At 52.8% G+C, this 26,833-nt stretch overlaps 1 protein-coding gene across 1 annotated transcript in view; it reads right to left on the bottom strand.

Annotated features, from left to right (window-relative positions):
* Positions 1–15,826: 15,826 nt before the first annotated feature.
* The window catches only part of LOC105997384 (chromosome unknown open reading frame, human C1orf127), a 31,724-nt gene continuing 20,717 nt past the window's right edge, over positions 15,827–26,833 (bottom strand). Inside the window, exons 11-15 of the mRNA XM_013031811.1 lie at positions 22,563–22,699; positions 21,504–22,253; positions 19,651–19,706; positions 19,502–19,518; positions 15,827–15,954 (exon numbers count right to left, since the gene is read on the bottom strand). Coding sequence (XP_012887265.1) covers positions 15,827–15,954; positions 19,502–19,518; positions 19,651–19,706; positions 21,504–22,253; positions 22,563–22,699 — 1,088 coding nt within the window. The remainder of the gene's footprint in view (positions 15,955–19,501; positions 19,519–19,650; positions 19,707–21,503; positions 22,254–22,562; positions 22,700–26,833) is intronic.

Genomic DNA, 26,833 nt, shown 5'->3' on the forward strand with positions numbered 1-26,833 from the left:
AAGTGGCGCTGTGGCTCAAGTGGTAGAGCGCTCGCCTTGAGCTGAAGAGCTGAGGGACAGTGCCCAGGCCCAGAGTTCAAGCCCCACGACCGACAAAAAGAAAAGAGCTCCTTGGGGGCCTCTCTTCTCTCAGGTCAACCTTAGGTGCTGTCTGCTTGACCATGTGGCTTCCAGTGGACCCAGCAGAGCTGGCAGTCCCTGTGGGAGGCGACTGGGGTACGCCTGCCAGGCTGAAGCCCCTCTTGGCTCTCAGTGACCCCAGGAGGGGGCAAATTTAAGCAAAGCACTGGTGGCTCCCACCTGTAACCCTAGCTATTCAGGAACCTGAGATCTGAAGATCATAGTTCAAAGCCAGCCCAGGCAGGAAAGTCTATGAGTTTTTATGTTTTTTTGTTTTGTCGGTCGTGGGGCTTGAACTCTGGGCCTGGGCGCTGTCCCTCAGCTCTTCAGCTCAAGGTGAGCGCTCTACCACATGAGCCTCAGAGTCACTTCTGGTTTTCTGGTGATTAATTGGAGCAATTAATTAATCAGAGTCTCACAGACTTTCTTGCCCAGGCTGACTTTGAACCGTGATCCTCAGATCTCAGCCCCCTGAGTAGCTAGGATGACAGGTGGGAGCCACCAGCGCCGGGCTGTGAGATTCTTCTCTCCAATTAACTACTAAAACACTGGTAGAGCACTCAAGACTGGTACCAAAAAAAAAAAAGTTGCTCATGACAGGGTTCAATGATGCACCCCAGGTCCAGGGCTTGAGACCTGGAATGAAATCCAGGCTGAGCCCTTCTGGAGAGGCTACCCCCTCCCAAACTCCATCCTTAGTGGGCCCTGCCCCAGCGTGTCCCCAGCCCTGCGCTGTGGGCACTCAGCAGACCTTCGCTGAGCTGGGAACCGTGGAGTTCCAGGCTCGGTGCTGCCGGGACATGAGTGGTTTGTTTCAACGCTAGGTGCTTCTCTTATTGAGCATTTAGCCCATTATGCCCAGCCCGCTCTGCTAAGCCATCTCATTAGCATCCCTGAGTATAATGTGCCAATGAATCACTGGGGACGAATGTGCAGTTCTGCTGTGTGGGCCTGGGTGGCTGAGGCCTGGGATTCTGCATTTCTAGCAAGTTCTCAGATGATGCTAGAGCGTAACCAGTGTCCCGGTGGGAAAACCAGCGGCTCACCGGCCCAGCCAGCGGCACCTGGAAGACACTTAACATACTTCGCAAAGGCACTGTGTTTGGGACTGGGAAGGTGGCTCAGTGGTAGAGTAAGTGCCTTGCATGCATGAGGCCCTGGGTTCGATTCCTCAGCACCACATAAACAGAAAAAGCTGGAAGTGCCACTGTGGCTCACGTGGTAGAGCACTAGCCTTGAGCTGAAGAGCTGAGGGACAGCGTCCAAGCCAAGGGTTCAGGCCCCACGACTGACAGAAAAAAAAAAAAAAAAGCACTGCACTTCAGCTCAGTACATCTAAGACCAAATCAGAGTCCTCATGTGGGGAGGAGGCACTCAGGTAATTTCAATGAGCAGCCAGGGCTAAGAAGCACAAATTTTTAAAGGTGTGTATGTGTGTGTGTATGTGTGCTAGGACTTGAACTCAGGGCCAGGGCTCAGTACCTTAACTTTTCTGCTTAAGGCTGGTACTCTACTATTTGAGCCACACCTCCACTTCCTGCTTTTTGTGGTTCACTGGAGATGAGAGTCTCACGGACTTTCGAGCCTGGGCTGGCATCCAGCTGTGATGTTCAGATCTCAGCCTCCTGAGTAGCTAGGTTCACAGGCGTGAGTCATCAGTGCCCCGCACAGTCTTAGAAACCTCACCAGGACTTTTCCTGCCAAGGCTTGTTTTCCCCTAGGCCCTGATCTACGCGGGGTTCAGGGATGGAATCTGGGAGTCAGTGTGCTTGACCCAAGGCACTAAGGAAGCTGGATTGCTGTCAGGCCGAGATCCCTGGCTTCTCCCGCCCTCCCCAGCCATATGGATGTTCGGGGGGGGGGTTGTGGGGCCTCCAATAGGAAGCCAGGAAGACCCCAGACAGAACTAAGAAGGGCTGGACCCGGCCCACTTCCTGTCACCCCCTCTGGCTGTGCCAGACTCGGGGTCACCGTGATCCTAGAACAAGCCTGGCCTGCAAGGAAGATGGAGTGCAGAAGCAAACTGGAAAAATGGAGCAGGAGGGTCCCTGGGTAGCGGCTTCTCCCCCACTCCCACCCCGGGAGACCCGCTGGGGAGAGTCGGGACACTGCCTCCAGTTTCTTTATTCCTAAAATAAAAAGAATGCCCGCGCCCCGCCTCACCTGTGAGTGTGATCGTCTGTGTGCTTTATTTTTAGACGAAGTGATTGCTCACGGCAAAGAATTCCACCCATCACAAGCCGGGGAAATGAAGAGTCTCTCTCCAGCGCCATTGAGGGGTGTTTCCGCATGTGCTCCGGGCCTAAGCGCGGCCACTACAAACCTCTGTCTGTGCACACCTTTTATGAACCGTTGGTGACTCGTCCAAAACTGTCGCGCTGCACAAGGCATCATAGATAGTTTCCCATGGTGAGTCCATGAAGAAGAGTTAGATCTTAGCCAGGTGCCCATGGCTCACACCTCCTAGCAACACGGGAGGCTGAGATTTGAGGATTGAGGGTTGAAGCCAGCCCAGGAAAGAACAAGTGTGTGACTCTTTTTTTTTTTTTGTCGGTCATGGGGCTTCATTTCTGGGCCTGGGCGATGTCCCTCAGCTCTTCAGCTCAAGGCCAGTGCTCTACCGTTTGAGCCTCAACACCACTTTCGGTTTTCTAGTAGTTTATTGGAAGTAAGAGTCTCATGGATTTTCCTGCCCTGGCTGGCTTTGAACCATGATCCTCAAATCTCAGCCTCTTGAGTAGCTAAGATTACAGGCGTAAGCCACTGGTGACCAGCCATGTGTGAGACTCTTATCTCCAATAAACCACCAAAAAGCTGGAAGTGGTGCTGTGGCTCAAGTGGTAGAACACCAGCCTTGAGGAAAAAATACTAAAGGACAGAGCCCATGTCATGAGTTCAAGCCCCAGGACTGGCACAAAAACAGAGTAAAACAAAACAAAGCAAAAAATAATATGGATTCTTCTACAAGTCTATCCCTAGGTACCTCCCAGAAGTGGCTTGAGCCCCCCCCCCCGCCCCCCATCATCCTGTCTGTTGTCAATGGGGCAGCATTAGGATTCAAACTCGGGGCTTTGCACTTGATAGGAAGGAATGCTAGCATTGGAGCCATAGCTCCAGCTCTTTTTGCTCTGCTTGATTTTGAGATCAAATCTTGCTTTTGTCCCAGCCTGCCTGGACCTCAATCCCCCTATTTATGCTTCTCATGTAGCAGAGACAGCAGACATAATGCCACCACACCTGGCTGTTTCCCTGTGGAGATGAGTTCTCAGGAACATTTTTGCCCAGGCTAGTCTAGAACCACAATCCTCCATTATTATTTTTTTTTTGCCAGTCCTGGGCTTGAACTCAGAGCCTGGGCACTCTACCACTTGAGCCACAGTGCCACTTGAGGCTTTTTCTGTGTATGTGGTGCTGAGGAATCGAACCAGGGCTTCATGCATGCAAGGCAAGCACTCGACCAGTGAGCCACCTTCCCAGCTTGCCCACAATCCTCCTGGGCTCAGCTTTATACATAGCTGGCATTCATTGGTTTTGGTGGAATATTGACAGGCTGAGTCTGATTTTGCATGGATCTGTACTGAGAAAGGACAGGTTGGCCACCGTGAAAAGGACTTCCAGTGACACAGTCAACACCAACTCCCTCCTCTCCGTCCTTAACCACAGTTGCCAAAAGCATCCCCAAACCATGACCCAGCACACTAAGTCCTGCTGTCCCTTCAGCCTCTCTGCCACCACCATCTCCAAACTAGTTTTTGTTTTGGTGCTGGTCCTGGGACTTGAACTCGGGGCCTGGGTGCTGTATCTTAGTTTCATTCAGTCAAGGCCAGCGCTCTGCCATTTTGGGCCACAGCGCCACTTCTGGTTTCCTGGTGGCTCATTGGAGATAAGAGTCTTGAGGCCTTTCTTTCTTTCTTTCTTTCTTTCTTTCTTTCTTTCTTTCTTGTCAGTCATGGGGCTTGAACTCTGGGCCTGGACGCTGTCCCTCAGCTCTTCAGCTCAAGGCAAGCGCTCTACCACTTGAGCCACAGTGCCACTTCCAGTTTTCTGGTGGTTTATTGGAGATAAGAGTCTCACGGACTTTCCTGCCTAGGCTGGCTTTGAACTGTGACCTTCAGATCTCAGATCTCCTCCTGAGTAGCTAGGATTACAAGTGTAAGCCACTGGCACCCGGCTCTAGACCTTTCTTGCCTGGGCTGGCTTTGAACTATGATCCTCAGAGCTCAGTCTCCTGAGTAGCCAGGATTACAGGTGTGGGCCTCCAATGCCTGGCTCCACTGGTCCTTACACCTATGAGAACAACTCCACACTGCCTTGATCAACTGCTGCTTGTAGCAACAGCTGCACTCAGGAGGTGTAACTCTTCGTAATGAGCTGTGCCGCCTCCCTCTTCAACATTCACGCGTTGGCCAGATATCTGGCGGCTTATGGCTGTAATCCTAGCTACGTGAGAGGCCAAACACAGGAGGATCACAATTTAAGGCCACCTGGGGTAGAAAAGTTCCCTAGACCCCTTTTCCACCCGTAGCTGGGCACAGTGGCACATGCCTGTCACCCTGGCTATGATGGAAAGCCTACGGGGGATCCATGCACTCAACTCGGCAGGAAGTGAGCCCCATGTCAGAAATAACCAGCTCAACAGCAGATGGCAGAGAGACTTGACAAATGGGACAACATCAAACTGAAAAGTTCTGCACAGCTACGGACACAGTCACTAAAACAGAAAGACAGCTAACAGACGGGGAGATCTCTAGCAGCAATAAAGGCCTAGTATCCAATATATACAAGGCGCTCAAGAAACTAACCCCTCCCAACTTAATACGCCAATTACTACCTGGGCAAGGGAGCTAAGGGGAGACCTCTCAGAAGAAGAGGTGAGAACGGCAAAGAAACACAGTAGGAAATGCTCATCATCCCTAGCCATAAAGAAAATGCAAAGCAAAACAACTCTGAGATTCCATCTCACCCAGCTAGATTGGCCAACATGGTGGATTCAAACAACAAATGTTGGTAAGGATGCAGGAGAAAAAGAATCTGATCACACTGCCAGTGGGAACATAAACTAGTACTACCACACTGGGCAGCAGTCTGGAGGTTCCTTGAAAAATGAAAGGCTGGGGCTGGGAAGGTGACTCAGTGGTAGAGCACTTGCCTTGCATGCATGAGGCTCTGGGTTCGATTCCTCAGCACCACATAAGCAAAAAGAAAAAAGCCGGAAGTGGCGCTGTGGCTCAAGTGGTAGAGCGCTAGCCTTAGGCTGAAGAGCTGAGGGACAGTGCCCAGCCCGAGTTCAAGTCCCACGACTGACAAAAAAAAAAAAAAAAAGACAACTGCACAAACATGTTCACTGCTGCACTCCTCACAATAGCCAAGCCAGGGAAACAGCTCAGAGCCCCGCAAGAGATGAGTGGATCCAAAAACGTGGGACCTAAACACAATGGAATTTTACTCATCCATTAGAAAGAATAAGATTATGTCATTTGCGGGGAAATGGATGGACCGAGAACAAATCATGTTAAGTGAAGTAAGCCAAGCTCAGAGAGACAAGCTGTGCATGGTTTCTCTCATATGTGAAAGCTAGATCTAAAATGCACTGGGACAGAACAAATTGTACAGACCTCTAGGCATCCACACACAGGGAGACCAACGGCGGATGCTCCAGCAGAGGAACACAAAAGCACAATGCTCTGTGCATCTGATCATATAGAATAATATTTATCTAGCCGGGTGTCAGTGGCTCACGCCTGTAATCCTAGCTACTCAGAAGGCTGAGATCTGAGGATCACAGTTCAAAGCCAGTCCAGACAAGAAAATCCCCCTGAGACTCTTATCTCTAATTAATCACCAGAAAATTGGAAGTGGCGCTGTGTCTCAAGTAGTAAAGCACTCACCTTGAGCTGAAGAGCTGAGGGACAGCACCCAGGCCCAGAGTTCAAGACCTACGACTGACAAAAAAAAAAAGAATATTTATTTAAATGAACTCCAGGAAACAGACATGAGGTTTTTTTCCTTTGTGGCTGTTTTCTTTTGGACTTGTTTATCTATCTTTGGGAGGGTAAGAGGACTCAGCACAGAAATGGAGAGACAGGGCTGGGAAGGTGGCTCAGTGGTAGAGCACTTGCCTTGCATGCATGGGGCCCTGGGTTCGATTCCTCAGCACCACATAAGCAAAAAGAAAAAAGCCAGAAGTGGCGCTGTGGCTCAAGTGGTAGAGAGCTAGCCTTGAGCTGAAGAACTGAGGGACAGCGCCCAGTCCCAGAGTTCAGGCCCCATGACTGGACCCCCCCCCAAAAAAAAAAACCCGCCCGGGAAAGGACTGGAGGGATAGCTGACTAGTAGAATACTTGCCTAGCAAATGCAAGGCCCTGAGTTCAAACCCTAGAACGGCCAAAACAAGCCCAAACGCCCACATATTGAAGTCTTAACCCACAGTAACTCAGAACATGACTGTGTTTGGAGATAAAGTCTTCAGAGGAGTAATTAAATTAAAATGAGGTCATTACAGTGAACTCTAATTAAATATGACTGGTATCCTGGGTTTAAAAAAAGAAAAGAAAAGAAAGAAAATTTGAGCACAGTTTTACATGAAGGAAAAGCCATGGAAGGCTTTTTTATGTATATATATATATATATATATATATATATATATATATATATATACTTGCTTGTACCTTGAACTCTTATTTTATTTTATTCTTTTGTGCAGGTACTTGGGTTTGAACTCAGGGCCTGAGCACTGTCCCTGAGTTCACTGTCCCTGAGCTGTTTGTGCTCACAAGGCTGGCGCTCTACCACTTGAGCCACAGCTCCACTTCTGGCTAAGAGTCTCATGGACTTTTCTCCCCAAGCTGGCTTGAAATCATGATCCTCAGATCTCAGCCTCCTGAGTAGCTAGGATTACAGGTGTGAACCACTGGCACATGACTGTACATGTGGTACGTTGTGGTGGAAGCCTTCGCTCACTAGCTCAGCACCCAACATTGTCTTTCCAGTAGCATCTTAGCTACTTGGGGCTGCTTGTGAGTCCATTTATTTACATATGTATGTATGTATGTATGTATGTATGTATGTATTTTTGCCAGTCCTGGGGCTTTGCCAGTCCTTTGGGTCTGGGCACTGTCCCTGAGCTTCTTTTGTTCAAGGCTAGCATTCTACCACTTGAGCTTGGATTTTTCTGTGTATGTGGTACTGAGCAATCGAACCCAGGGCTTCATGCATGCTAGGCAAGCACTCTACCGCTAAGCCACATCCCCAGGTGGGTCCACTTAATTTAAGAGTCCGCTTTTCTATCTCTGCTCTAAAAGGTTAGGTGTTATTTGTTTGTTTGTTTGTTTGTTTGTTTAGAGTAATTGCCAATCCTGGGCTTGAACTCAGGGCCTTGGGTGCTGGTGCTCTACCAGGGCCACAGCTCTACTTGCAGCTTTTTGGTGGTTAACTAGAGTTGAGAGTCTCACAGACTTTCCTGCCCAGGCTGGTTTCAAATCTTGATCTTTAGATCTCAACCTCCTGAGTATCTGATATTACAGGCATGAGCCACCAGTGCCTGGCTCATGACCGATTTTTGCATGTTAATTTTGTTCCCAGCAACTCCACTGAACTTTGATAGCGCACAATCTACAAACAAATAAAATTGTAAATTTCTTACGGCCAATTGATTCTCAGAGAGTGCGATTAACAAACCATGTCAAACTTAACCAACAAGTCCGTGTGGATCCAATGTAAATGTCAGTTGATCTTTTCCTTAGCACCAGCCTGGGCACCGAGATCTAGTATCCCAAGCACACCTCGGACCCTGAAGCCTAACATTGTCGCCCTCTGAACTAACCACACTCTGTACTTCCCTGGTCTTCATGCCTTTCTGGGCATGAAGAGTTTTGTTTGTTTGCTTGAGGACTTTTGTTTGTTTTGCTGGTACTGGCCTTTGAACTCAGGCCCTCTTGCTTTCTCAGTTTACTTGCCACACTGGTGCTCTTCTGCTTGAGCCATGCCTCCAGCCCTGCTTTTTGCTGGGTACTGTGGAGTTCTGAAGCTTTGAACCCCAATCCTCCAGCTCTCAGCCTCCTGAGTAGGATTATAGGTATGAGCTACCACACTCAGCTTTTAGGAGACTCTTCCTGAGGTCAGTGACTTGGCAACATCTCAAAAGGATCGCTAGTTCTTCCCTGGTTAAAAACCAACAGGGTCATCCAGACCCTGAGATCTTCCGCCTGAAAACTCTCCACCTCATTATCTCCACCAATCCTGGATTCGTATTCGATTTTGATGCTGATCCAATGGTAATCTAACTCCTCAGTGAGGAGACACTCCCTAAAGCAAGCTTCCAATTCCAACAGATTCCAACCTCTCGTGGCCCTGCCAGTGTGGTGCCCGGGTGCCAGCCCTTCAGTCCTGCTCTGTCTGCGGCACAGGCCATCGGGGCGTGGCTTCCGGAGCCAGCTGTGGACAAGAGCGAGACAGAAGACCGCGTAGACACATGTCAGAACGTCACTAGCTCATCTCTGATGTAAGTGACACTTTGCTGAGTCAGATAATGGTTCCTTTTTATACTTAATCCGGGAAAGCTAAATTCCTTAATTTCTGGTGCTATTCACGATGTAATAGCTAAGGCAGGCCACGCTTTTAAGGTTAATCTGCGCCCTCCGCCTTTTCTCTGGGACTTTCTTGTGTCCAGACAATCAGCAAAGCAATCAATCAAACTCTGATTTGTAGCACTGCCAATTCCTCTGGTGTAAATACACCCACCACGGCCGATTGCAGGCCGCCAGCGTGAACTCCAGAGCTGAAGAGAGCTGACCCACCGTAGCCCATCACTGGACAGATTTCCTAGCTGACAGAACCAACGGCTGATCTCAAGCGCATGGATAAGTAGAAAAGTACGGCAGAATAAAAAAGGACCAGTTTTTTTGTTTTTGTTTTAATGTTGGTCCTGGGGCGTGAACTCAGGGCCTGAATGCTGTGGCTCAAGGCTGGTGCTCTACCGCTTGAGCCACAGCTTCACTTCTGGCTTTGTGGTGGTTCACTGGAGATCAGAGTCTCATGGATTTTCCTGCACAGGCTGACTTCAAACCATGATCCTCAGATCTCAGCCTCCTGAGGGGCCAGGATGACAGGCGTGAGCCACCACAGGCATGATCTACAAGGCCCAGTTGCAGGCAGCTCTTGAACGCTACTGAGACAAGTACGAAGCAGTACTTGGAGACTTTGGGGCGACAACAGAAATCGTGTGTCTTCACTGTGGAGGCTGGGACAGCATTGTGTTTGTTTGTCAGGATATATAGAAGTTTACATCACCAATCCAACCATTTGCGTATTATATTTCAGTAAGTCTACCAAAAGCAGGGGGAAGATATTAGTAACTCGCGCTCACCCACTTCCTAGACCAGGCTTGGAGTGGCCAGGCTGTCGCAGTATGTGGCCTTCTGCTACTGTCCTGGAGCACAGGAAATGCAGCTCCCGCCGCCCAAGACCCCAGGGGTGGTCCTGCCTGGATCCTCTCCCTGAGTCCTAACCATCTCTCCACCCAGATCCAGCACTTCACAGCACCAAGCCCCAGCACTTCACAGCACCAAGTCTGACCAGTGCTGCTTCTGGAAATGGCTCCTGAGGTAATAAGTTCAAAGGTGGGTCTGGAAATCTGGGAGGTCCCAGATGGTGCAGCCAAGGGTGCTCCTATGGGCGCAGTGTGAGGAGGGTGAGTAGGGAGAGGGTGGAGGGTGCAGTTCTGGAGGGCTTCCCCCAAGAGGTGGAGGGGCCCGGCACAGAGGGTGAGGAATGAGGCTGACCAGCAGTGCCCACCGGCCACATCAATGGGCAATCTGCACAAGGACAGCCTGAACCCCCAGTCACCCCAGGGCTGCAGGCTGAGGAGGGAGGGCTGAGCTGGCGTTGCTCCCCACCCCGCACCCCCATGCAGTGTCTCCCTGCTGGGCACCTTGGGAGCCATTAAGCAAATCACCTCCTGAGTGTGGTCGCTGCCCTTCTGTGGGCACACAGGGAGGTACAGAGAAGAACTCTGGGCCCCTTCTTCCCCTCCCCTCTCCTCCTTTCCTCCTGATAGAGCTGGAAAGGGAAAGGAAAACACAGACACACACACACACACACACACACACCACCCCAGGCCCATCCCATCTGGTTCCCATTGGCTGGGTTTGGTTCCAATCCTCTCGCTTCCTGCTACCATCCTGGACCCTTCCCCTCCCCAGCCTCCGACCTGCGGGTCCTGTGGGGTTCACCCCCTCCGTGTGTCCCCCGATCTTCATTCTGCTCACCCCTGTCCCTGAGCTCCCCACTCCTACCAGAACCTTCCAGCTCCCACCCCCAGCGGGTCAGACCTCCACGAACCCCACTTCCTCCCAGCCTCTCCCCCTCCAACACCAGCTTCTAGAAGGATGGTCCCATGAGTCCACACTGCTGGGCTCCACCTGCTCCCCTCCAGCCTCCTGGGCCTCCCCTGCTGGGCCTCCCCTGCCGGGCCTCCCCTGATCCGGAAGTAGGAGGGAGAGGAGACATTTCCAGGCAAAGGCGGTGCGCAGCCCCTCTGTCAGGACTCAGGGCCTGGCAGGGATGTCAGAGAACACAACCATGGGCCCGGCCGGGCGCTGGTGGCTCAGGCCTGTCATCCTAGCTACCCAGGAGGCTGAGATCTGAGGATCCCGGTTCAAAGCCAGCCTGAGCAGGAAAGTCCATGAGACTCTTCTCTCCAAAGAACCACCAGAAAACTGGAAGTGGCGCTGTGGACTGGAGGGGCCTCACCCCTCCTCCCACCCTCAGCCTGGCGAGCATGCGCGCTGCAGGTGACACACACACATACACACACACTGCGTCTGCACACGAGGCGCTGGGTGCCAGGCGAGAACACTGAGGTGTGGCCTTGGGGGACCCCAGCCGAGGCCGGGACCTCGCTGCCGCGCCAGCGGTGACTGTCGCCTGGCTTCTGGGAGCTGGGTCCTGGCTCCAGGACCAGCACCAGGGCGCGGGCTTTCTGGCAAGGAGGAGGGGATGGGGAAGAGCAGGCTGGGGCCTGGCACGGGGACAGGGTTTGTTTGTACCTCTTTGAAGCTGGGAGATGAAAGCCGGGGCCCACATGGCTGCCTTTGATTCTCTCCTCCCGGGCCCCACGCAGCTGCAGCCCGGCCAGCACCCAGCCCTTCGCTGCCCCAGGGGCCAGACGGGGCCCCGGGCCCCAGGCGGGCTGGAGGGGAGGCGGACCAAACGTCTCCCTTTCCACAGACCCGTCCAGCAGGGGCTGCAGAGCGGCCTGGCGCGGCGAGGGGTTCACCGTGTCACCCACTGGCGCCTGTCACCACCATCGTCATCATCTCTGAAGAGAGCGCCGGCTTTGAGGGCAGCACCTGCCCCTGAGACCCGGCCTGACCCCTGGCCTCGGTGGCCTCCGTCCCTGGGTCTCTCTGTATTGGATTCCTGCTGCCTCCTGGGGTAGAACAGATGCTCTGGCTTGAGCTGGGGACAGGAGCAAAGTGGGTGAGAGCCAGGGCCTGTGGGCTCACAACAAACCAAAGGCTGGCAAGGCTCTTTCCAGTTGCTTCCTTCTGTCCCTAGTGCCCGCAGAGGAGGAAGGGACAGAGGTCAGACACCCACCCATGGTCATACAGCACATGCCCTGGCAGGATTGGAACCAGGGCCTGACCAAGCCCCAAATCCGTGTTCTTTCTCTCCAATCACACTGCCAAGAACGTCGGCCTTCTTCCTCTGGGCTCTTCCACCTCAGCCTGAAGTTGTCCCCAACCACAACTCTTTCCATGAGAGGAATGGCCTCCCAGGCAGACAGACAGACAGACAGACAGGGTGGGACTTCATCCACTCTGAACTTTGTGACACTCATCTCTGCACCAATACAAGAATTCTCAACACAAAGGTGGCCAGCAGGCTGACTTCAGTCTCTTTCTCCTTCCTTCCTTCCTTCTTTCCTTCCTTCCTTCTTTCTTTCCTTTTTTTCTTTCTTTCTTTTGGAGGGTGGTCCTGGCACTTGATCTCAGGACCTCTGAGCTTTTCTGCTCAAGGAGAGCACTCTACCATTTGAGCCACAGCTCCATTTCCAGCTTTTTGGTGGTTAAGTGGAGATAAGAGTCTCACAGACTTCCTGGCCTGGTCTGGCTTCGAACCATGATCCTCAGATCTCAGCCTCCTGAGTAGCTAAGATGACAGGCGTGAGCCACCATCATCCATTAAACCCTTTTTTAATACTTTGAGCCGTGATGGGTTGAATTCGTTGTGATTAGACCAGATAAATTTAACTAGCATCTCCAGCTCACAATTTCCCATATATTTCTGCTTAGGTCTAAGGGGGGAAAGCAGAAAGGAAGTGACCCAGCAGGTGATGGGGGGAGGGGCCGGGGGTGCCCTGGGGGGCGGGAAGAGACACCTCATCCTGCAGACATGAACCACAAAGATCAGCGTCCATCAGGGAGGCAGGGAGGCTGAGTCTGAGGAGCAAGGCCAGGGGGCAGCTCCCCATCCATCCACCAGGGGCCTGGAGACCACATTGCCGCCCCCATCCCCGGGTGCGGGTCCGCAGCTGGCTGATGTACAGCACACATGTTTTGACTGAAGCCGCCCCCCCTCTCCCGAACAGGCCGACATTAAAGGGAACGTAGCTTTGTAAAACTGGAACTGTAAAACACTTCTGAAACCCAGCCTGAGGGATTAAAGAAACCACATGAAAAGGGGCGCGGGGCGACCTGGATGCTGACTTCCCGTTCAGAAGTTCCCTCCACATATGCCTCCCACCCGGGCTGGTGGCATGGAGGGAGGAGGAGGAGGAGGAGGAGGAGGAAGGCCAAGGCTAGGGAGGGCCTCGAGATGCTCGTGGAAATCCGAACTTTGGTTAAAGTGCCTGGTCTGGTGACCTAAGGCGTGGCCAGCCCCGGCCTCTGACCTCAGGACATATTGAGAACCCTGGACATTGGCCTTGGCTTTGACATCCGCTCAGTTAAAAGACCACAGCTGCCCAAGCTGGTATCCTAGCTACTCAGGAGGCTGAGATCTGAGGATGGCGATTTGAAGCCAGCCTGAGCAGGAAAGTGCGTGAGACTCTTCATCTTCAATTAAGCGCTAGGAAAGCCAGAGCCAGAGCTGTGGCTCAAGTGGGTAGAGCAAAAGAGCTCAGGGACAGCAGCTAGGCCCTGAGTTCAAGCCTCAGGTCTGGTGTACATACAAATACTCATGTGCGCACGCGCACTCGATCACAGCTGTCCAACATCTGGCTTCTGCCATTCCCAACACGGTCCTCACTTTGTGGGACACCTGGCAGCGCAGGATGACCTTAGAGCCCCAGCTCAGCTTCTTCCCCTTCTGGCCACAGAGCCAACTGGGTTCAAATCCCCTGTCTGATACTTTTTAGCGGTTGGAGCCACCCAAGGGCCCTAAAACCTTCACACCCTGGGGCTGTCATGGGGGAAGGCTAGCAAAATGCCTGGCGTGTGGTGAGGGCTGAAAGGAGGGCAGCTACCCACTGCCACTGCCCCGTGCCACCCCTGTGGGCTGGGCAAAGGTGCAGGTGCCCTGTGCTGGAAGGCAGAGGAAAGAGAGGCTGGCATCTTCTGCCCTCACTGGACTAGAGTGAGCTTCCTCCCGGGGCTCCCGGCTCGCTAGCTATGTCCAGTCTGAAAGGAGAGCTTTAAAATGTAATCAAAGCCAGGTGGCCTGTCATCCTCGCTACTCAGGAGGCTGAGATCTGAGGGCCATGGTTTGAAGCCAGCCTGGACAAGAAAGTCCATGACCCAAAAAATAATATATAAATAATATATATATATAAACACACACACACACACACACACACACACACACACACATATATATATATAGTAATCAAATGTCTAGAGAAGGCCTGGATGCAAGCCTCAAGCGGCAGAGTACAAACTCCCAGGAAAGCACAAAAAAGGAAATACAATTGACAGTGGTAGAGTGCCTGCCTAGCATGCAGAAGGCCCCAAGTTCAAATCCAAGTACCACAAATAAAATAAAATAAAACAACTCAATACAAGCCAGGCACTTGTGGCTCACGCCTATAATCCTAGCTACTCAGGAGACTAAGATCCAAGGATTGAAACACTTTGAAGGCAGCCCAGGTAGAAATATCCAAGAGACTCTTACCTCCAATTAACCAGCCAAAAGCTAGAAATGGAGGTATAGCTCAAGTGGTAAAGCATCAGCCCTGAACAATAAAAGCCAAGTGAGAGCACAAGGTCCTGAGTTCAAGCCCTAGTACTGGTGCACGCGTGTGTGTGTGCGCGCGCACACACACACACACACACACACACAACTAAGCTGAGCACTGGTGGCTCATGCCTGTAATCCTAGCTACTCAAGAGGTGATCTGAGGATTGCAATTCAAAGCCAGTCTGGGCAGGAAAGTCCACGAGACTCTTTTTTTTGTGTGTGTGTGTCTGGTCATGGGGCCTGAACTCTGGGCCTGGGCGCTGTCCCTCAGCTCTAGGCTAGCGCTCTACCACTTGAGCCACAGCGCCACTTCCGGCTTTTTTCTTTTTGCTTATGTGGTGCTGAGGAATCGAACCCAGGGCCTCAGGCATGCAAGGCAAGCGCTCTACCATTGAGCCACCTTCCCAGCCCTCCATGAGACTCTTATCTCCAATAAATCACCAGAAAACCAGAAGTGGAGCCATGACTCAGAGCGGTAGAGTGCTTGCCTTGAGCGGAAAAGCTCAGAGACAGTGCCCAGGCCCTGAGTTGAGCCCCACTACCAACCAAAACAAACCAAAACAAACAACAGAAAAAGAAAACACTGAAAAGCAAGAGATGATGAACTGGGCCAGAAGAAATTCAGATAGTCTAGTCTGGGACCTGGGGAACAAAAAGGAGATGAGGATGATGTCTTTTTCCCACAGCTAGAGGACCTAGGCAGAGCCCTGAAAGGCCTCCTGTTGAGGCTGGTAGGGGCCGGCCGCTTGACCAGAGCTGTGGACAAAAGAAGTCTCATGTGTGGACAGATCCTTCCTGTGCATACCCCCTGGGACACGCTGGACCCCCCTCCACCCCACACAGACCCCCCAGCCACCTCCCACCTTCCTGAAAACCCTCCCTCCATTCTATAAACTCTTCATGCCCTCCAGTGTCCCCCGCAATCACTTACCTAATATTAGGATATTAAAAAATATGGCAAGATTTTAAGAGACTTATTAAAATGCAATTAGCAACGTGTACGACTTAAGCAGGGAGATTATTTTTAAAAATGACTTGATTGTACAGAATACCACGCACCTCTTCCTGACGCCGTAAACCTGCCAATCACGCACGTCCTCCAATGAGGGGGTTTTCCTCGCTTGCTCTTTGTCCTTCAGGATTTTCTCCTCCCCTCCTCCCTGTGACCAGGAATGTGCACAGATGCACCAGGAGAACCCCACCCCCGCCCTGTGAAGGACCCTTCCCTCAGAACGAAGCCCATCAGACACGCAGCAAAGTCTGGGAAGTCTTGAGAACTGGCCATAGAGTGGACAAGGGATGAAGTCCCTCCCCCCAGCCTCCACCATCATTATGGCTTTGATGCCCCCAGAGACAGGATGGCAAGCTATCTGCCCCCTGTTGAAGGGTTTGGGTGGGAAGAGCCAAAGGGTAAAGGAAGGGGTCCTAGGGAAGGAAGGCGACTGCTGACCTCTTCAGAGAATCCCACCCCCCCCCCCAGCTCAAAGCACCCCTCCCCAACAGTGCCCAATGGTCAGGCTGGAACGGTGTCTTATGCTGCCCCCTGCTGCCCATGGTCGGCACTGCAGCTCTGCGCCCGGGGAAGGCAATGTGTGGAGTCCAGGTGTGAATCTTCCTCCAGCTGGGTGGTCCTCGGGGGCCATCTTCCGCCACTCTCATCTGCAGAGAGACAAAGGCGTGGAAATGTGAGGACTGCTGTCCAGCCGGCCATCGCCTTCCACCCTGCCCTGCCCTGGCCCTGGCTGACCGGCTGAAGTTTATCAAACGTGTTGGTTCCTTTCCTGGCATGAGGTGCCCGGGTTCTCTTATTCCAGCTGGTTCACTGGGAAATGAAGGCCCATGTCCCTGACAGCTGACTCTTCGCAGAGTGCTCACTCAGCGGCCAGGCGAGATTTGTGCTTCCTGGATGCATCTTTGTCCCACCGCGACTGGAAATTGGGGAGAGAGCTGGAGGACAGAGAGCCTTCCTGCCTAGGAGCCCTGGAAACATGCGGTGTCCCCCCAACCCCCCTTTCCTGAGGAGGACAGCAGGCTTCCTACCCGGGAGCAGCCTCTAGCAAGGCCTTAATCCTCCGTGTTCTTATCTGTAAAATAGGGAGAATATGAGGCTGGGAAGGTGGCTCAGTGGTAGAGCACTCGCCTTGAGCTGAAGAGTTGAGAGATAGCGCCCAGGCCCAGAGTTCAAGCCCCACAACCAACAAAACAAAAACAAATAGGGAGAATGTTTCCTCTCTCCTCAAAGGAATGTGTAGAGTACCATGCGCAGGTGGACGTGTCTGGTCTTTGGAAACTGGGCGAATGTCAGGTATTTGCCTTATACAGAGTCAGGGGAATTCTCTGACTTGGGGTGTGCAGGCTGCTAGAACTCACCCTGTGTTCCCTGAAGTTTCAGTTGAAGGGAGATGAAATTTTGCTTTTTTTCTGTGTGTGTAATACTGCAGTTTTAAACCCAGAGCTTTTATGCTTATTAGACAAGAGCCCTACCAGTTGAACCATGCCCCCAGCCCAGTTTTTATGCTTCAGTTATTTTTCAATTAGGCTCTTACTTTTTTTTTTTTTTTCCTAGCCCAGACTGAACCATGATCCTCCTGTTTACACTTCCCTGGTAGCCAGGATAACAGGTATGTGTCACCAGTCCTGGCTGGTTAGTTGAGATGGGGATTTTACTTCTCTTCCGTCACCAGCTGGTTTCAAAATGCAATCCTCTCAATCTGCAGTACCCATCTCCCAAGCCTCTCAAGGAGCTGGGATTAAGTACTTTACCATTGAGCTGGGTCCCGGGCTGAAGAATTTGTGTCTCTAACAAGTTCTTAGGAGGTACTGACAGAGCTGGTCCAGCTGTGAGAACTGCTCTTCTGAGTGTAAATCTGGGAAATGGACAGCTCAGCCTGGCCCCCAGGGGAAGAAAGAACAAGAAATGAGAGGTCACCTCGGAACAAGTTGGGGTGAGCTGAGGCTGGCTACGAGAAAACAAGCTTTTGGACTGGACTCTGGTGGAGCACACCTATGACTCTAACTGCTCGGGAGGCTGAGATCTGAGGATCACAGTTCAAAGCTAGTCTGGGCAAGAAAGTCCATGAGAGTCTTTGTTGTTGCCGTTGTTTGTCAGTCAGTCTGAGGCTTGAACTCAGGGCCTGGGCGCTGTCCCTGAGCTCTTTTGCTCAAGGTTGGTGCTCTACCACTTTGAACCACAGCACCACTTCCAGTTTTCTGGGGATAAGTCTCATGGATTTTCCTGCTTGGACTGGCTTTGAACCATGATCCTTCGATCTCAGCCTCCTGAGTGGCTAGGATGACAGGCGTGAGCCACCAGCACCTGGCCCCAGAGACTTACAATTAACCACCAAAACAAACAAAAAGGTGGAGTTGTGGCTCAAAGAGGTAGAGCACTAGCCTTGAGTGGAAGAGCTCAGGAACAGTGCCCTGGCCCTGAGTTCAAGCCCCACAACTAAAAAAAAGAAAAGAAAGGAAGCTTTTGTCCATTTCGGCCCATTTTCTCCTCTGTCCTGATTTAGTCTGCCCCCTCTGCCTGCCCCCAGCCTCCCCTGCAACTCCCCGACTACTGAGCTCTGAGGCATGGAGAGGCAACAGGGCCAGGGACCCTGATCTGATTCACTCCAGGCCGTTGGTCACGGCAGGGCAGATCGGCTCTCCTGACGCCCAGAAGAAAACTGCTCTTCCCCACGCCGCCTCTCTGGTTACACAGTAATTTGGAGAATTACTGAGCGGATAACTACAATTCTAGTTTAAGTAAGCTTCAAATACCCAACAGAGACTTTTGCAAAGAGTGTGGTGATGTGAAAGTGTGTGTCTTGGGATGCATCTAAAATCTGGGGATTCGCGATCCTCGAGAAGGAAAAGCAATGAGCTTTGATGCGGCCAGGAAGGCTACGGGTGGTGGGCAGCCAGAAGTGCTCAGAGCTGGCTCCACAGGAGGGCGGAGACCAGCAAAGCCTGAGTTCTGGAATAGCTTGAACTGTCTGTAACTTGGCCCAAGATGTCACCACAGCCTACCATGTCCATTCTAAGCAAATGACCGCAAGGAAAACCATGTCTCCAGGCAGAGATGGGGCCAGTATGTACATGGGCCTATGTACAGGGCTCCGGGATGAGGGGCGGGTACCTCCCAGGCCCTGGCACATCCAAAGCCAGGGTCACAGACAGAGGGAGAAGAGAAGTCCTCACCCCACCCCCTAGGACTCCATGAATGTCAGTCCTCTAGCTACTCAGGAGGCTGAGATCTGAGGATCAGGCTTTGAAGCCAGCCCAGACAGATAAGCCTGGGAGATTCTTATCTCCAATTCATCAGCAAAAAGCCACAAGTAGAGCTGTGGCTCAAGTGGTAGAGGGCCAGCCTTGAGAGAAAAAAATTAAGTGAGAGCGCAGGCCCTGAGTTAAGCCCCTGTACTGGCAGACAAACAAACAACCTTCCTGCTTGGGGAATGAAGCTCAGTGGTAGAGTCCTTGCCTTGCATGCATGAGGCTCTGGGTTCGATTCCTCAGCACCACAGAAACAGAAAAAGCCGGAAGTGTCACTGTGGCTCAAGTGATAGAAAACAAGCCTTGAGCAAAAGACACTCAGAGACACTGCTCAGTCTGAGTTCAGGAAACAAAACAAACAAAACAAATGTTCCTAAGCCAGGCACTGGTGGCTCTCGCCTGTCATCCTAGCTACTCAGGAGGCTGAGATCTGAGGACTGTGGTTCAAAGCCCACCCAGGCAGGAGAGTCTGTGAGACTCTTATCTTCAATAAACCACCAGAAAACCAGAAGTGGCGCTGTGGCTCAAGTGGTAGAACTCTAGCCTTGAGCTGAAGAGCTGAGGGACAACATCTAGGCCCAGAGTTCAAGCCCCATGACTGAAAAAAAAACCCAAAAAGCATAAAACACGTTTCCTGTTGGACTGAGGTCAGAATAAACCCTGGGCTCCTGGGGGTGGGGGGGCCCTCCCCACGGACTCACCACCCCCACACCACCCACACCAATGGGCTGCTTTCTCATCCTCCAAACCACCTCGGGATTCTAGTACTTTCTGCTGCGTTGCTTGGATCCCCTTGTTCAGCTATTTTGTTTGGTTTTATCACAGCATCTTGCTAGGTAGCTCAGGCTGGTCTTGAACTCACGAGTCTCCTACCTCAGCCTCTCGGGTGCTGGAATTGCAGGCATCTTCAGATCACTTCCTTCCCTCCTCTTCGAGGGACCCTGACCTTCTCGCCCAAAGCAGCTGCAATTGTCCACATGCATCGATGACAGGTCTCCAACCCTCTGTACGACGCACACGTGTGCGCACGTATACACACACACACACATACACACACACACACACACATACACACACACACACACACACACACACCAGTGCTCCTGCCAGTGCTTGGCAGAGTTGTCAAATGTCAGCGTCTCAGACACATGCTGTGGAAGACAAGAGAATCATGGACACCACCATGTCCGGAAGTCTTCCTACGCTGGCGTCCTGGACTTCCGTGATCTGAAAACCAATCCTGCCAGGGGAGGTAGAGGCCTGGGCCTCTTGGCACAGACGGGCACTGCCAGCCCTGAGCAGCAACTGCCCGCGGAGGCGGAGGGAGGGGGAGGACTGGCCTTGGAGTCACGGCTCAGACTCAAGAAGGGAAATCACCGGAGCTTTTAAAAAATTAAATGGAGTCAGTAATTTGATTTCAGAGAGAAGCTGAAAAACCTCGTAATGGCAGGAGCCGCTCAATGCCCTGGCCGGTGGTGAAAAGGAAAAGCCTTAAATGGGGCTATTAAGCTCCTGCCTGGGACGGAGCTGCCCCGGGGGGGGGGTGCAGCATGCGGGGGGGGGTGCAGCATGTGGGGGGGTGCAGCGTGCAGGGGGGGGCCATCTTCTGGGAGGGACCGTTTATCAGCCAGGACAACTCTGATTATTTATTTATTTATTTAGCCCACGTCCTGGATGGGGGAGGGCGCCCCCCCCAGCATTGCCAACAACCATGTCAGCCTGTACGCTACTCCTTGGCTCCATGTCAACCCTCACTTCCAGCTTGAGGGGAGAGGGGTGCGGGGAGGGGGGGGCCGGGAGGGCTGGGCGGGCCATTCTGCCCTCCTAGGGAAGCAGGCCTGGCCTGGGCACCCAGTCACACACGGCTGCTGCTGGACCGCTGGGCGCACTGGGTCATCCAAGGTCATCCGAGGTCATCGTCAGAGGTCACGGGGCTGTCGGAGCTAGCAGGGGACCAGCTGCTGCCACCGAGACCCGAGGAGGCATCCCTTAGGAGAAAGCAAAGCCCTGATGCTCCTCCTCCCCCCGCCCCTGGGGTCCCCCTAGGAACCCCTGGTCCCTTGAGACCCCCCCCGCATGGGGGAGGGCTGCCCTTGGCCCAGGAGCAGCACAGGGTGCCCACTCTGAGTGCTCGCGGCTCTGGAGCTGGGCTGTGAGCAGAGCACATGCGCTTTGCTCTGTCCCTCCACTCGGAACTCAACAGCCCCACCCAGAAGAAATTAGAATCTTTTTTTTTTTTTTTGCCAGTCCTGGGGCTTGAACTCAGGGCCTGGCCACTGTCCCTGGGATTCTTTGTTCCACTTTGAGCCACAACTCTACCCACTTCTGCTTTTCTGGCGGTGGATTGTAGGGAAGACTCTCAAGGACTTTCACTTCCCCGGGCTGGCTTTGAACCACGATCCTCAGATCACAGCCTCCTGAATAGCTAGGATTACAGGCAGGAGCCACCAGCGCCTGGTCTGATGCTTTTGCTCATTGGCTGGTGCTCTACCACCTAAGCCACGCCTCCAGACCCATCAAACCCCTTTGGACAGTGAGACTGAGTCCAGAAACACAGCTGGGTCAGCCCTGGAAATGCACCAGCACCCCTTCCCGCCGGCAGGCCAAGTCCCCAGGCACCACCGGTCACTCTTCAGACTCACCCCAGGGGTCTCCAGGGACCGGGGCCTCTGCGGGGACCCCTCTTCCATGTGTCACAGCCCAGGAGGCCTGAGACTCCCAGGACCCACAGCTGGCCTGTGCTCCGCCGGCTCCAGCGGTGGCGGCGAGCCCCCCTGACCAGCAGAGGAAGGGTTTCCAGGATCAGTCAGGCGGGGCAATACCGTTTGTGTAGGAGCCCACAGACTGGAGATGGGCCGAGGTGAGGGGCTGGCTGTGTGTGCAGCTCCCTGCTTCCACCAGACCCCCGGGGCTGGCTGTACGTTCAAGGCTCTGTCTAACTCTCCTACGGATGAGACTAGAAGCTTCTCAGAAGTGGAGGCCACAGGGCTTTCTGGGAAAGCTATCCGGGGGGCTGCTGGCTGCCCAGGGGGCTCTGACACCCCCGGGTGGCTGCGGGTGCCTGCCTGGCCCCCTCCTGCAGTGGGAAGTCTCTCCTGCCTTGGGTGTGGGGGTGACTGGCCCAGGGGCCCCCAAGTCCTGTCCTGAGGGGGGCCATGCTCCATCTGGGGTGGCCCCTCGGCCTCGGTGATGAAGGCTGTTTCCTGGGGGGAAACTGAGGCCTCTTTAGCCAGGCCAGTCCACAGGGGCCACCTTGATGGCTGGACGTCCCCACTGGCCTGGTCTGGCATGTCCTGGCTGGGCTGGACTGTAGATAGTGCTCCCAGGCTTCCTGGTAGCTGGGCAGGGTCCTGCTCCAGCCTCCTTGTTCTGGAACCTTCCATGAAGGTAACAGATGGGAGCACTTTGGATCCGTCCAACCCCCAGGGGAGCTGTGGAGAAGAGACTTCTGGGGGTAAATATGCAGTCAGGGCAGGGGGATCCTGGGAGACTGGATGTAAGGGCTTAGCCCGGGCAGCTGCTGTGGGCTCTGAGGAGAGTGTGGCTGGAGGCCAGGGAGACTGATTCCCTAGGAGTCCTGATTCCCCCAGGGGATCCCGGGGACCACACTGATCTTGGGTTGTTCTGGAAAGACCAGCTGCGGTGGAGGCGTGGCTTCCTCCTGGAGGTCCGGCTGCTGGCAGGGATGATGGGGGCCCCTGTAGGACCAATGGAGAGAAACAGCTTCAAAGCAAGATGCCCGTGGCCCCGGACACCCTGCAGATCTCAGGAGGGCCCCGGGGCACCCCATCTCAGGCTGGGGTTCTCACCCCAGGGGGAAGCATGCCTCTCCCCGTTTGTGAACACAGAGTCTGGCAGGGCAGGACGTGTGACCCAGACTTCTCAGGGAAATGTCCAGAGTTGTGAGGGGTGGGGGGCAGGCAGCTGGGGCCGGGGGAGGCTGGGATTCTCCTTCAAGAACAGAGGCGGTGGAGAGAGGACGGGCTGGAACCCAGCCCTGGACTTGCCCGGGTCAGCCCCGTAGGCTGGCGCTGGGTGGTGGCAGCAGACGACGTTCCTTCCGGAAGGGTCTCCAGGCTCGGGGATGCATTGGATGCAATAATCCTGGGTGTGACTGTCGAGGCAGGGAACTCTGCTCCAGAACCTTCCAGAAAGGAGGCAGAGGTCAGCTTCCTCCCAAGGAAACAAAAATCCCTGCCTCCTGCCTCCCCTTTTTCCTCAGGTGGATGAAGGATGTCTGGAGGTCAAGTTCAAGCACAGGTCTGTGTGTGTGTGTGTGTGTGTGTGTGTGTGTGTGTATGTGTATGTATGTGTGTGTGTGTGTGTGTGTGTGTGTGTGTTGTCTCTTAGCACTGTCCCTTAGCTTTTTTTTGCCAGTGTTGGTACTCTACCACTTGAGCCACAGCCCCCCTTTCTGGCTTTTTGCTGGTTCTTTGGAGATAAGAATCTCACGGACTGGGTTGGGAAGGTGGCTCAGTGGTAGAGCACTTGCCTTGCATGCCTGAGGCCCTGATTCCTCAGCACCACATAAGCAAAGAGGAAAAAAAAGCCGGAAGTGGCGCTGTGGCTCAAGTGGTAGAGCGCTAGCCTTGAGTTGAAGAGCTGAGGGACAGCGCCCAGGCCCAGAGTTCAGGCCCCATGACCGGACCCAAACAAACAAACAAACAAGAATCTCCTGGACTTTGCTGCCTGGGCTGGCTTTGAACCTCAGTCTCAGATCTCAGCCTCCTGAACAGCTAGGATGACAGGCTAAATCTCAGATTTAGAAAGCTTAGATTTCTTCAAAGACCACCCGGCCCTGAAACCTTGGATCTACTTGCACATCACCAGCCACCAGCCTTTTCCTTCAGTTTCGGGACTCACCCGAGTCGGGCTCGGCTCCTTGGTGGGTGGGGCTCAGGTGAGGCTCAGCCCAGGCACCACTGACTTCCGGGGCCAGCTCGCTCTTTGTGGAGTGTGGGATTGAAGCAGTGTGCATGGCACGGTCTCCCACGGTGTCCTGGTCTCCACCCTCTACCCTTGTGCATTGCAACACACAAAACCTCTCCAGAGCTGGGCGCCCGTGGCTCACGCCTGTCATCCTAGCTACTCAGGAGGCTGAGATCTGAGGATTGAGGATCAAAGCCAGCCCAGGCTTGAAAGTCCGTGAGATTCTTATCTCCAATAAACCACCAGAAAACTGGAAGTGGTGCTGTGGCTTAAGCAGTAGAGCGCTCACCTTGAGCTGAAGAACTGTGGGACAGCGCCCAGGCCCAGAGTTCAAGCTTCACGACCGACAAAAAAAAAGAAAAAAATAAACCTCCCCAGAGAGGCCTAGTATCCCCAGGGAGGCAAGCACCACCCCTGATGGGGGAACTTGGTGTTAGAACTCGAAAATCCTAGCCCATGCAATAATGTAACTCTTAAACATCCTGGGATGCGGATGCTGGGAGCCAATGGCTCACGCCTGTAATCCTAGCTCCTCTGGAGGCTGAGATCTGAGGATTAAGGTTGGAGGTCAGCCAGGACAGACAAATCTGTGATACTTTTTTTTAATCTGTAATACTTTTATCTCCAATTAACAACCCAAACAAAGGGGCTGGGAAGTTAGCTCAGTGGTAGAGTGCCTGCCTTGCAGGCATAAGACCCTGGGTTCAATTCATAAGCACCACAAAAGCCACGAGTGGCGCTGTGGCTCAAGTGGTAGAGCGCAAGCCTTGAGCTAAAGAGCTGAGGGACAGCGCCCAGGCCCAGAGTTCAAGCCCCACAACTGAACAAAAAAAAAAAAAACAACCCAGAAGTGGATCTGAGACTCCAGTGGTAGAGCACTAGCCTTGAGCATGCCTCCATCCTGAGTTCAAGCCAAAAAATAGTAATAGTAACTAAACCAAACACTTTCTTCTCCAAGTTTCTCTTCTCCACACTAAACATTTTGATTCTCAACCCTTGGCTGGGCTGGGCCCTGGCAGCTCACGCCTGTAAACTCAGCTACCTAGGAGGCTGAGATCTGAGGACTATGGTTGGAAGCCAGCAGGGGCAGGAAAACCTGTGAGACTCTGATCTCCAATCCAGTATCCAGAAAAGGCTGGGAGTGACCCTGTGGCTCAAGTGGTAGAACACTGGCCTTGAGCATGCCTCTGCCCTGAGTTCAAGCCCCGGAACCCTTTGCTTCGGGGTGGGTGTCCGTTCGCATTGGGACTCACTAGTCACATATTCACGAAAAGAAAACAAATGTCCTTTGCCTAAAACATTTTGCAACAAAGAAATTCCTGGTGGAAACTCAGTCCCACAAGCACTGACTAAATGAATGCTACAGAGGACAAGGCCGAAGGGATTACCACGAGGCACAGACCCCAACCTGAAGGTGCTCCGGCTAGAGGCGGAGACACAAGCCAGCACCAGCAAGTATAAAGAAAGCAGAAAGATCTGGAATCTCCAGGGGGAAGCCCGGGGAGAGCGCTCTGGGGACCAGGCCGGGGAGAGATTCATTCCGGCTGCTGATATTACATTAATAAAAAGAGAAAGAGAACATTCTTTCCCTGTATAAATCTTTCCACAGAGGCCTCTCCCCACCCCCCCAAAAAAATTCTTCCTAAAATGTTTTTATTGCTATTGCTATTTTTGTAGTTTATTCATTATCACCTCGTGAGGAATCTATGTTCCCTTCAGAACACAGGACACAAAGCATTTTATAGGTGACATGACCCAACTCTGTGTGTGTGTGTGTGTGTGTGTGTGTGACACACATGCATGAACACCAGCGCTTGAACTGAGGGCTCCACGCTCTCACTTGATTTTTTCACTCTACCCCTCTACTTGTGGCTTTTTCCTGATTAATTGGAGATCAGAGTCTCACGAACTTATTTGCCCAGGCTAGCTTTAATCTCATTTTCCTGAATAGCGGGGATTACAGGTGAGAGCCCCAGGCCCCGCTGGGCTTTTCTTTCTTTGTTTTTCTTTTTTTTTTTTTTATCTCTCTTTCCTGACTGGACACCGTTGGAAGGCCAGGCCCCAACTTTGATGGCTTCTGCTTCTACCCAAGTATTTAATGAATAAAGTACTTAGTTGGCTGAACTCTCCTACCCCTCCCCTTCAGTGTCACCACGGCAGGAAACTGTAAAAAGAAAAGCAGCCAAGATGTGTAAAAATCGTTCAAGAAATAATTTCATTTTTAGTATACTATTAGAACTTATCCATTCCCCCCCCTTTCATCCCGCCTTTTTATTTTTCCTTTGTTTCTAATTCTGAATTTGAGGCTAGATGTGGTAGGCAGCCCCCCCCCTTTTAATCTTTAAATATAGTTCTGAATATAATTACATTTTTATGCAGCAGCAAAACATCATATCCTGGTAACAGGGCATTCTTTCGCTATTAACATCTGAGTTAAATCTCCTTTCCGTCTGTCTTCTATTGAAGACAGTCACCAAGCATGAGATGAAAGTGATCGACATCGTTTGTGAATTATGTGCATTTCCTTGTGCTGTATTTGAATGGGTTTTGCTCCTGGTGGTTTTTTGCATGTGTGAATTCCAGGTTGTCTGGTAGCAGAGCTTTCACCAAAACCAAAAAAAAAAACCAACCCTTTCAAGATGAGGTCCTGGTGTGGAGCACACGCGCCCCCCCCAACCCCCCTCCCCTTCCCAGGGAGGTCCCCTGGGGCTGAGCTCTGCTCCATCCCACTGGGCTCCCTGCCAAGGAGTCTGATGTATTAAGTGACCCCCAGGAAATGGAGCCCACACAGAGACAGCCGAACAGATCAGAACGGAAATGGCACGTCCCAGGCCAGGCCTCCAGGCCTAAGACACCAATTCCATCTTCTTGGCCTATCCCCGCCCCCCCCCCCATGGGGCTCTCATTTGCCAGATGAGAAAACCGAGGCCGAGCCATGGGAAGGAGCCCCCACCTCACTCCACCCCACCCCTGGCCCCATCCCAGCAGCATTGACTCCAGACCCAGGGACCTAGTTTACCACTTAGTCCCCAATTCCAGCTGGCAAACCCAAGAAAGAAAACCTCAGGTTAGGGCCAGGCCCTGGTGGCTCACTCCTGTTACCCTAGCCACTCAGGAGGTGGAGATCTGAGGATCAAATGTCAAAGCCAGCCAGGGCAGGAAAGTTGTGAGGGTCTTGTCTCCAGTTAACCACAGAAAAACCTGGAAGTTGAAGCTGTGGCTCAAGTGGGAGAGCGCTAGCCTTGAGCAAAAATGCCAAATGAGAATGTGAGGCCCTGAATTCAAGACTAGTACTCACACAAAAATGGAAGGAAGGGAGGAAGGGAGGGAGGAAGGAAGGAAGGAAGGA

This window comes from Dipodomys ordii, unplaced genomic scaffold, assembly GCF_000151885.1.
Source record: "Dipodomys ordii isolate 6190 unplaced genomic scaffold, Dord_2.0 Scaffold6, whole genome shotgun sequence".
Taxonomy (NCBI): Eukaryota; Metazoa; Chordata; class Mammalia; order Rodentia; family Heteromyidae; genus Dipodomys; species Dipodomys ordii.